At 40.3% G+C, this 11,231-nt stretch overlaps 1 protein-coding gene across 1 annotated transcript; it reads left to right on the top strand.

Moving 5' to 3' along the window:
• Positions 1–2,674: 2,674 nt before the first annotated feature.
• On the top strand, positions 2,675–5,309 carry LOC115004119 (alpha-protein kinase 3-like). Its single transcript, XM_029426071.1, has 7 exons — positions 2,675–2,831; positions 2,933–2,968; positions 3,063–3,337; positions 3,518–3,606; positions 3,724–3,941; positions 4,443–4,491; positions 4,602–5,309. Exons 1-7 carry the CDS (start codon positions 2,675–2,677, stop codon positions 4,915–4,917), a joined length of 1,140 nt encoding a protein of 379 aa, XP_029281931.1. The 3' UTR covers positions 4,918–5,309.
• The last annotated feature ends 5,922 nt before the right edge of the window (positions 5,310–11,231 follow it).

The raw sequence follows: 11,231 nt of genomic DNA, 5'->3' as shown, positions 1-11,231 counted from the left end.
CCAAACCTTTATGTGAATTATGTAATAGGAAAAGCTGGAAGGTGGAAGGAAGCAACAACTGGACATATTATGCATTAATAAAATGTCTTGTTCATCTCCAGTTTGGGCCATACATTGGAATTGTCACCCATTACATGAACGATTACCCACGTTAAAGTAAGTTGGTCGACCTCAATGCAAAACATGCCCAGTTGACACTTTGTGTGTTCAAGCATGAGCCTTAATGTGTTAAATGGTCTCCTGCAGGATGCTGTTCTTCCTGCGGGGGTCTCTTCGGGTTGTCCATCGGGAGTGAGTTTACCCCAAACGTCAGGACTCGCGAAGGATAAACTACGTCCAGGAAAAAACCTCAGTCATGACTTTCAAACAGAATTAAAGTTAGATTTTGTCAAAACCCAACTGGCTTTTTTGTACCATTTGTTTGAACATTTTATGTAGGAAATGGGATAGGTGTTTACATTTGAAAAATCCAAGCTGCTTTTTAAACAAAAAAAATATTTTTGTGAGGGGACTCGACTAGATTAGTTTGAAAATCGATCTTTATTGGTAATCCTCAGAATGTGAACGGCATCATCAAGATTAAATTACGTCTTGTTTATTTCCTGTTCAATCATTGTCTTAAAAAAAAAAAAAGATGTGTGAAGTTTTATGACTGAATATGAATGATATTAATATGAATCGCGTTACCATCCACTATGGTTATTTGAGCTCTTGGTCTAATTTCTTGCAATGCTGATCTATACGGTCGAGGACCTGTACAAGTTTATTCTGCTATACAACGGGTTCCCATGGTCAGATCAATGGAGAAACTTTCCAGGCCTGGAAATGTTTTTTTGGAATCAAACAGAAAATGTTGAAAATATATTATTTGACTATTGTTTGAAAAAATTGTTAATCAAATCCCCAAAACATTGCCTACGTTACGCAAGATATGGTTCTTTGATGTGACTTTGAAACGAACTAGTATCCATGATGCACGTTGGCGTGTGCAGCTAGTAAAGTGTAGCCCTCTGTAGGTGCCTATAACGCTCTATAGTTCCTTACAATAAAACTACTAGAGTCATGGAAAGGGGGAAAAGAGTGGTCATTGAAAAACAAATGATGTGGGGACCTCTCATATACAGAATCAAATTAATTCACAAAAAACTAGGCATGTCTTGTGTCCAGTATTTGTTTTAGGGAAGTTAAAAAAGGAATATCTCTTCGGAAATCTTTTTGAAAGAAAGCTTTACTGTAAAATGTTGAGCAATGCATTCCTTACGAGAGCGCACTTAACCCTGAGTTGCTCCAGGGAGACGGTCCCTGTACTTTAGTTAAGTTAAAAGTCGCTCGGATTAAAAAGCGAAATGACCTGTAAAATAATTTTTATTCATAAATCCCAAAATTCTATGGAAAACCCACTAACATCCTCTCTGAGTTCTGCTCACACACGGGTTCTTGTTCATGGAAATGGTGGTTGGTGATTTTGATACCTAGGTAGAGGTCACTGATGGGGGGCCTCATGGCACCGCTCTCTTTAAGTGAGCTGAGCTCTTCATTAGTGCCAGATGTGCTTTGCGTATTAAACCTTGTTGCGTTTCTATTTGTTATGCAATGTGAGGCACACTTGCAGTGATTTGTTATCAGGCGAGAATCAGGCTGAGGCTTTCCAACAACAGTAATGTAATCTACAGTATACTGGTTCATATAATGGGATTACTGAAACTCTATCAGGATTACTTTGGATGAAGTCTTCACTTCACATCAAAGACCTGCATCGTGTTGCCTGTGCGGTGGGGCTTTTTATTTAGTTTTATTGCTGGTATATGCAGTTCGTAGATAAAATGCTTCAGTGTTTCACAAAGGGGCCACGAGAAAGCACATGTGGATTAGGCAAATGATCAGTTAAAGCCAGTCTCTAGTACACTTGGGATAGTTGTTCTGTGTCCGTTGTGGAATGAGAACGAGCTTTTCACGCTGTCAACTTTCCATTTTTTGCGACTGTGAACACAAAAACAACACCAAGTACTCTAGAAATAATTATATCCCTGGAGCTATGAATCATGTTTTAAGCCTGAGATGCAAATATCAATCACGTATGTGAACGGAGGATGCGGGTGCTGACATAAAACCACAGCTGTCTCAGTTCATATGGTCTGAGAGGAGTGACGGTCCGACGGTCTTCTAATAAATGACCTTCAGCTGTGCAGATATCTAAAATCACAAGTATGTGTGAATGCCCAAAGGTTATGAAAAAAGAAGCAAGATGCAAACTGCAGCCTTACAATTAACTTGCAACTTCAGCACCCGGAAGTGGACAAAAAGGCTGTTTTTCTTCTTCTCAATCCGGCAGCAGCTCAGTCGAGGGACTTGACTTGGGAACTGGAAGGTTGCCGGTTCAAGTCCCCGAATGGACCAAATACAGAGAACGGACTGGTACCTGGAGAGCTGCCAATTTGCCTCCAGGCACCTGATCCCCACACTGCTCCTCATGTGCTGTTTATATATGAGCTGCCCACTACTCCTAATACTATGATGCGTTAAAGAGTCTACATTTCACTGTGTATGCTGTGTTGTGTTTCATGTGTGATGATTTAAAGTTGATTCAATTCGAATCCTCCATTTAAAATAAGTAAATCTGAATAGTCTTTTAGAAATGTATTACTTCCTTTGAAATAAGGACTTAGCGAGTAAAATGGCTTTTGTTATCTGTTTGTTTCTCAGTGCAGGGGATGAAACTCAGGTCAATCTTGCCATCGTTCAGGCATCAAGCATAGACTCCGGTGTTTACGGCTGCACAATCACAAATGAATATGGGACCGACTCGACGGACTGTCTTCTTAGTGCAGATGGTAGGTGCTCTTCTACTTTACATTTGGCATAAAATAAACATTTTACCTTTCATCACTGGCCCGCAACATGTCTCTAATCTCTCTCTCTCGCTGTGTTGCAGTCTTGGCTGGAATGTCCCTCCGTGAGGACCTTGGTGGTAAGATGATACATTACATGTTTCAACCATGCTTTTCCTGCGTCAGAGCCCAAATGCTTTTCTGACTGCCTTTCTTACCTTCTTCTGTGTGCAGTTGGTGAAGAAATCGAAATGACACCCATGATATTCAGCAAGGGCGTGGCTGATTCTGGCGTCTGGGGCAATAAATTCTTTGGCCGTGTAATGATGCAGGAATCTCATATTGGTGATGGCTGTTCTCATAAAGTCTGGAGGGCAAAAGTCATCTATGGTCTGGAGCCTGTGTTCGAATCTGGAAACACATGTATCATTAAAGTGCGCAACCCCATCGCCTATGGAGGCAAAGCAGAAAGCTGCCTCATAGACCGGAACCTGGACATTGTCAAGCAGGTATGTAAGAAGAGTTTTGATTTAGTAAACTAACACATCCAGTGTTAAAGGGAATGAGTCAGGTGTCTTCTTGCCACCCACTTAGGATTACTGAGGCACGAATCAAATAAAGATTAAATAAATACACTGATGTACTTTGAGCTTATCTTCACTGGCTGTTCTCCAATGTTCTGGATACAGGAGTCTAAAATTCAGAACTTGGCTCGTGAATACTGCAAAATCTTCTCTGCAGAGGCAAGAGTGATTGAAAACTTTGGCCCCTCTCTGGAGTGAGTACGATCAGTCGACTCCTCGTCCAACGTTAACATCCTATGGAGTGTTATATACAGTACCACGGACCATTAAGCCTCAAACTCATTCACATCATGACAATCTTTGTCAAACAGGGTGCTTCCGGTGTACCTGATGTACCGACCAGCAAACACTGTCCCGTATGCCACAGTGGAGGCTGATCTGACAGGAGTCTATCAGAAATACTCTGTCCTGGATCATACAGGCAGAGTAGACACGAGGTCTGGCTCTGAGGCGGCGCTGAAGTGTTGTGCCCTGCAGCACTGGATCTTTCAGTGGACCAATGGCAATCTGCTAATCACTCGGCTAGAAGGTAGGCTGACACTTGCATTTAACAAGGCTAGTTGAAGTTTCCCCCAAATGTGTGGCTAAAGTATTTAAGAAGATGATGACGCTTCGGGAAGCACAATGCTGTGGAGCTGATGCCACCTTCTGTGTTCACCTCCTGGTTCATCGCACAACACAGCAAACACTCACCACAATCAGTAGCGTATTGATCTGAAGAGGTAGTGAGCATGTGAGGCTTAAAATACAATGACGGATTACACACCTTACCATAACTAGTGAGGGAAAATCATTTTGTGATGATCTTAAAATGTTACCTTCTCAAAGAGGCATGTGTGTTTTTACACCTTACACAGGATTTGTTATGGACTGTTAGAAGATGAGAACACAACTTGTGTTTTTTTTTATGTTCCTACCTCATTTAATTGTATTGCTGTAGTTAATCTGGTGGCAATGGACAGTGCATGTTTGTCCCATTTAAATGTGTTACTGAACAACAGAAAAGTAATTGCGTGCTGTTGTTTCGCAGGTGTTGACACCAAGATCACCAATGTTGGAATTTCAGTCAAATCAACGGGGTCAGTATATTTGTGTTTTTGCTGTGATGCTGTAAAAACCTCATTTACAGGTAATTTACTTTTAAAATGATCACGACTGTAACATTTGGTTCTGTTGTGCGTCACTGCAGGCATCAAGGTCTGTCTGTCGAAGGGAATCCCAAAGTGTTCGAGCAGTTTGTCTCCCAGCACCAGTGTAACTACTTCTGTGGTCTGCTCAGCCTGAGGTCACTAAAGGTCATGGACTCTTTATTGACGCCAACGAAGCCCAAAGGCTCCAGGAGCCCGTTACTTCAACGCAAAATGGCCGCTGGCTCCTCCAGCCCCCAGACCGGCCGGAAAGCTGCCGGCAGCCCCAGACTGCCCAGGAAGACTGAGCCAGAGGGCAGAAATACTCCCACTAAACAAAAAGCTGCTGATGCTCCCACAGCTGTGAAGGTGGAGTAGAATTATCTCTCAATAAGACATGAAAGATGACAGATTTTCTCAATTGAACAGTATTCTCATCACATGCCATTGATTGATGAAGTCCTAAAGCAAAAACGGCTCAATGTATCTGCAAAACGCACAGGAGCAAGTTGGAGACAGAAAGATGTCTGCTCAGAGAAACTCTTCAGATACCAGGAAAAAAGATGAATGAATTATGACTTAACTCTTTAATTTTAACAGCTTCCATTCCTTGTCATTATCACTTAGTGTGGACTGATGCCGTCACGTGTTGTGGTGTTTACCTTTTGTATCCTACATTCAACCGATCTTAGGGTTGGAACTCAAACTACAGTGTATTCTATCAACCCAGGTCACTGTATTTGTACTAAATAAAACATTTTTGAACTGAAGTGGCATTACGTAGTCTATGTGTAATTTGTTTTTAATGTAAAAGCACAAACACTTTGACCTTTGTGAGAATGTAGAAGAGTTATTATGTCAACTGAAGTCAAACAAATGCACAGTGCTGCACATTTTCAGGCTGGGAGTAAACAACCTATATTTTTTCAGGAATGTATCAAGTGAAATCACGTGACACTGTTGTACAGTGGCAAATGGTGCTGTGCTTTTATATTGTAACCTGTCATGTTTACTTGCTGTTCTACATTGCACTGTATTCAAAGAACCTGCACCTTTTGAATGCAACAGGCTGTAAAATAAATGAAATGAAATGAAAAGATATGCTTACGCCTTGTTCGAGTGTCATTCTTAATAGAAACGATCATGTTATTGAGTGAGCCCACTCCATCTGACATCAGCAGTCACTCATTATCATATATATCGTCTAGAAAGATAAGTAATCCGGTGTTATCTCAGTGACTCCTTTTTTCTGAGAGGACTGCGTCACATTTCTTTCTGTCGTTACCCTGACATTCACCCGTTATTTATAGCATTTCTATGAAAAGGATTGCCATATTGGGCTGATTCCTTTAGAGCAACACTATCAATATCTTTTCCAGTTACATCAGAATTGTACTAAATATGTTAAATCTACTTTAGCTGTAGTACTCTGCAGCACAGTAATATCCTATAGTATCCTTTACTGTATCTGTCCGGTAACATCTAAGTGGAGCAGGAATGTGTAACACAGACATCTTGGGCACTAGGTCATCTAAAACACGACCTTGGAACTTGTTGGCCAGACAAAAGACAGAAATAGACTTAGCGGAAAAAAGTGCACAAATATATGTCAAAGGCCAAAATGTAAACAAGATGAGTCCACCGCCACGCTCGCAGCTCTGTGACTGCACTGTATCTGTAATTAGTTGAGCTAAAACGTCAATAATTATCATGCAATTTAGGTTTAGATGAGGTTTAGCAGGTTTAATGAGCACTAAATACAAAGTATAGCAGAAGCTAAGGGGGATGTCTTTAGTGTTGCATGTATTGGCTACATTTAAATGTGACCTAATGATGGCATTAGATAAATAATAAAGGGGTCACCACAGTTATGTTTGATTCATCCTGAAGAAAACATCAATGTGTGTCCAATCCAACCAAGTTGTTGAGACATTTCAATATAAAACCCACAAATATCAGACTCATGACGGTGCTACAGTTAAAGTCAAAGGATCGGTAGAGTCTGTAAACAATGTAATAACAATCCATTTTATAGTTGTTGAGATGTTTCAGTTTGGAGCGAAGTGGTGGTCCGACTTCTAGCGAGGCTAAAAATGATGCATGTCCACACATGGATCCAGAAAAATTGGTTTACATATAATTTGTAATCCGAACAATGCACTGCAGGATTCATCCCTTTATGCTGTATGATCTTATGAATGTCTACCATGACACTGTAGCATGCTTAGGAGCACTACCACTCAGACTCCTTCACAGATAAAGTGTCGCTCGCAACCAGTGTGTGTTTACAGAGTGAAAGGCTAACTTCATCATGATAATCGTTTGTGATTCCCAGTCATTGGTGAGTCACCGTTTATGTAAGCAGTGGCCTCACAAGTGTGAGCCGTGCCGGGAAGCTAAGTGTGCGCTAAAAAGTTAACTTAGTGTCACTTCTGATGTTGTCCAGTAGCAATGAGAGGGTCACATGCTGTCAACTGAAGGAAGAGACGACAGACTTAAGTGTGAAGTAGCTGAACCGGGTCCTTATTTCTTACACGCTGCTTCTTTGTTATGCCTGTCTTAATATAGCTGTGACACGTGTTGGCAGCAGTACACAAATAGGACTTCAAGCACAGTAGGAGCCCTTTTTATTACAATTTTAACAAAATGTTCATTAAGCCTGTGCAAGACATTCACAGACTTTCCAGTGTTTAATGTTTGGGGCCAAAGAAACAATCTTCTGCAACGATGACAACACACCTTTATTTATATATTGAATACAACAAAACTGCGTGACATCTGGTCCACTTGTCTCATTAATTCATTGATTTCCTCCTTGTGACTGTCCACACCTGGTGCACTCCATTCATGACTCTATTCAGACGTGAGACTAGATGATGTCGTGTAACTGAGGTGTGACTGCAACATGGAGTAGATTGCACCTATCATGAGACGAGACACTCCTGCCACCTACTGTTAGTAGTACCTTTGGAGTTGAAATATTTACTCACTGATTAGCAGTGATGAACAAACACAAAAGTATACAAGAGGTATAGGGGCTGTTTTATACCAAAAAGGGACATGCTCATCACAAATTATGCACAAAAATAAAAGTATTAATAGATTATGTTGAGTGGCAAAAATGTGTAAAAATCGATATTATTTTGGAAATTAACTCTTTTCTTCTCATACCTCTCCACTTTGTAAGATCAGATCTCATCACATTGTCAGTCTATTAGAAAAATCACCATTTTTCTGAGAGGAATAATGTCAGACAATGAGGCATACCTTAATCTGAACGAGTTTCCTGCAAGGCGTTACAGAAATAATTATGAGAAAAGTGTGGAAATTACAGAGAAAAGATGCGCTGGCACAGCTCGTCCTGCCGCTCTGAGTAGCTCTGTCCGAATGCTATAAAGAGCACTGGATCGCTCGCATTAATCTCAGCATTAATACCCATGATAAGACGCAGCAAATGAGAGAATTGTTAGTCCCCAACTGTAGAGATTTTGTGTGTACATTTAGGCCCTAAGTAATTGCCATTTCATTTAATAGGACATAATGTTGAGTTAATGTGAAGACCTCCCACTCAGAGCCCTTTAACACATTAAACACATTTGTAGCCTTCAGTCTCACATTCAGGCTCATTGTGAAAATATGCGTCACACAAAAGATTTAATATATAATATCTTTATATTCAACCAGACTTTATTTGTGGAAGATCAGAGGCACAAGGAGGATGCTCAGTAAGATGTCATTATATCGACAAACAGAAACAGCGACAGGTGTGGTATCTACGAACTCCTCGCTCACAAGGCTGCCGGGGATTCTGACCTCACATTGTTGTGCCTGACTGACCTCAATTACCATCGGCAGGCCACGGTAGTTGTGACCATGTTGGCAGATTATATGAAAATGATCACACGTTCCTAAATGCCACAGACTAGTTGGCATTTGAAAAAAGTTTTATCTCCAGTGCACCAAAAGTCCCTGGTTGCCCATGGTCTCCGTGCCATCGCTAAGTTGACTGTCACTGCCGAGTTAATCAACATATCACCTCGAGCTTTTGCTGACCACAAAACAATGACACACTGATGCATATCTCACGCTCACAGGAACATAAAGGCTAAATCTGAATAAAATGGATGTTGTCTAAATTCTGTATATGCATGATGTAGTGCTGAGCAATCCACCTTCCACATACTACAGAGAAGGAGGAGTTGTGGATATGCTGCTAAATGAAATACAAATCTGCTCCATTATGTTTTGCATAAAGCTCACCAAAGCCACTTATTGTGACACATGGGTGTAAAGAGGTATCTGTAATATCTACAGCAAAGATACCTGGGAAATCACCTGATATTAATCCAGATGTAGAAGAGGTATTCATATTCAGGAGGAGGTATTGTGGACAACCTTTTAAACGGCTGGTTTTCAATATTGGATGTATTAACAATCAAAACATGACAGCAACGCTTCACAACGATCTCCCTCCCTGCTCAGAGGCGGTTGCAGAAAAAAACTGATAAAGGATATGCAGCAACCACATCCTCTGTATGAAGCATGGCAGATGTATCGCCAAGATGTTCACAGATCACAACAATCCGAGGGAGTAAACCCTTCATAAACCAACTGTGAAATCCAGTTTTGCATACGGCATTCACACGCTGCTTTGTTGATTTACGATATAGATTAAGCATATATGGAAGTGTGACTTCATACATAGTTACATAATGCTCTTTAAGGGATGTACTGTATAAAGGGAAAACAATCAACAAAGAAGAAAATATGTTGAATCCAAAGAGTATATGTAAGCTTTTCTTTTTTGCCTTTAGTGATATGATAATTTAAGATCAGGAAAGCAGGAGAGAGTTAGGTTGACATGCAGCAAAGGCCGTGTGTTGGAGTAAAAACCATGTGCCGCTGCAGGAAGGACTCATCCTTTGGTTACGGGCACCAGCTCTACCAGGAGCTACTGGAGCATCGCAAAGACTACATTTAGGTTTGAAACTGCCCGAGAGATGCATGAGCATTAATGAATAACTGAACTCTGCAGTGTGTGGGAACTTGACAGCTGCCATTGTTCCATAAGTGCACCTGGATATTCATGAAAGCTTTGTTAAAGAATGAGATGTAAAATGTTGCTGAAAAGCACAAAACTGTTATTTATCTTCCTTATTATTAATATCTGGATTTCTTTTTAGGATTTTCCTTTAACAATTATAAACAGACAGTATACATGTTTTTCTTCACATATAAGTTAACGGCTGAAAAAAGACAGAACTTCTTTATTTTAAATCCTTGGTTTTACAATTTATTATAAGTACATTTCCAAAACATATAGGCTCCGTCATAATGTGATGTCCCTGCAAACACACTCAGCACATTCAAAGAACATGTCGTGAAATGAAATTGACAACTCAGTATTAGTTATATATATATGCCAACATAACATCATGTTTTGAGTGTAACATATGTTACTAATATTCTCCAAAGGCTGAGTCAACAACTGAAATGGCAGCTGGGCTTCAGGTGTGTGGTCACTAATTATTGTAAACCCTTACTCAGTCAAACACACTTCCTCTAGGAAATTAGATTTGGTCCATGATAAAAGAAAGCAGTTAATAATTTGTGGTGATAGAAGCTTCTCACTTGTCCAGGTGTTGATATGGTGGAAAGTAAACTCACCTACATTCACTTTATGTTTTATTTGCAGGATAGAGTTTACCCACCTTTAAAGACGGCCATTAATATGTCATAAGTGATTGATTCAGAGTGATTGTTTTTTATTAGTGGTTGTTTGGTTTATGAGTCATAATAGTTATCACTGATTGTAAGCTTTACTTCATGTGAATCACAATAAAAAAGAAAAGGTACTCTGTTTGTATTGTGAATGTTTTAGCCAAAGCTTGACATCATTTCTTTAAGCTGAACTCAATATATATTTTTTTAAAACATGGCACAAATGACTATGTAAAGTCAGTAGACTGGTCCAAAACATTACCTGAAAAGCTATGATTTGGCTGTAAAACCTGCACACTTCTCCACACAGCTGTGAAATGTCAGTAAGGAGCTGGTCTCATGTCATCCTTTCTTGGAAAGAGTGGGGCTGTCGCAACCATCCCAGGTCTCCAAGTATCGACATGCAAACCACCTATACCTAACCCTATCATTAACCTGTTGTGTTTTCTATCCATACTGTTTTGGCATGGTCATGGACGGATTACTGAACAGGCCTACTTGGCACAGGAACTCCCCCAACAGGTTAGGGGTCATCTGCCTCTGCTTGAAGTCATTTCTATCATTTCTTGTTGTGCCACAAATAGACACAAAATGAACACAAAGAGACGCTAAACAACCACAAGGACACACAAAATAACCACAAAGAAATGCAAAAAGAAGGAAACAAACGTCTCTTTGAATCTGTGGCTCTGGGAGGGGTGGCCCATTCTCTCATAATCCGTCCATGGGCATTGTATGTATACATTTGCATTAGATTTTTATATTAGCACTATAACTTTGTACTGTTCCCACGTTGTACTGCAAAATGCTGCACAGCAATTTCCCTCGAGACAACTATCTTAACCATTAATATCCTTATTTTAATATAATATCGCCCCTTGGCTGTCTTTAAACTTCTGCAAAACACTGTTGAACAAACACAGATCCAGCCACAACACGTTTGTTTTCAGTGTCTGCTCCCTCTCGTATCC

This window comes from Cottoperca gobio, chromosome 3 (genome assembly GCF_900634415.1).
Source record: "Cottoperca gobio chromosome 3, fCotGob3.1, whole genome shotgun sequence".
Taxonomy (NCBI): Eukaryota; Metazoa; Chordata; class Actinopteri; order Perciformes; family Bovichtidae; genus Cottoperca; species Cottoperca gobio.
The sequence above is the reverse complement of the archived record's forward strand: the minus strand, read 5'-3'. Positions and strand labels throughout refer to the sequence as shown.

What these genes read in the sequence shown, in the direction of transcription:
- LOC115004119 (XM_029426071.1), top strand. Translation starts at nt 2,675, where the DNA reads ATGGCTTTTGTTATCTGTTTGTTTCTCAGTGCAGGGGATGAAACTCAG. An exon ending in CTGTCTTCTTAGTGCAGATG is followed by an intron (nt 2,832 to 2,932) that starts GTAGGTGCTCTT and finishes GCTGTGTTGCAG; the next exon opens with TCTTGGCTGGAATGTCCCTC. An exon ending in GCTAATCACTCGGCTAGAAG is followed by an intron (nt 3,942 to 4,442) that starts GTAGGCTGACAC and finishes GTTGTTTCGCAG; the next exon opens with GTGTTGACACCAAGATCACC.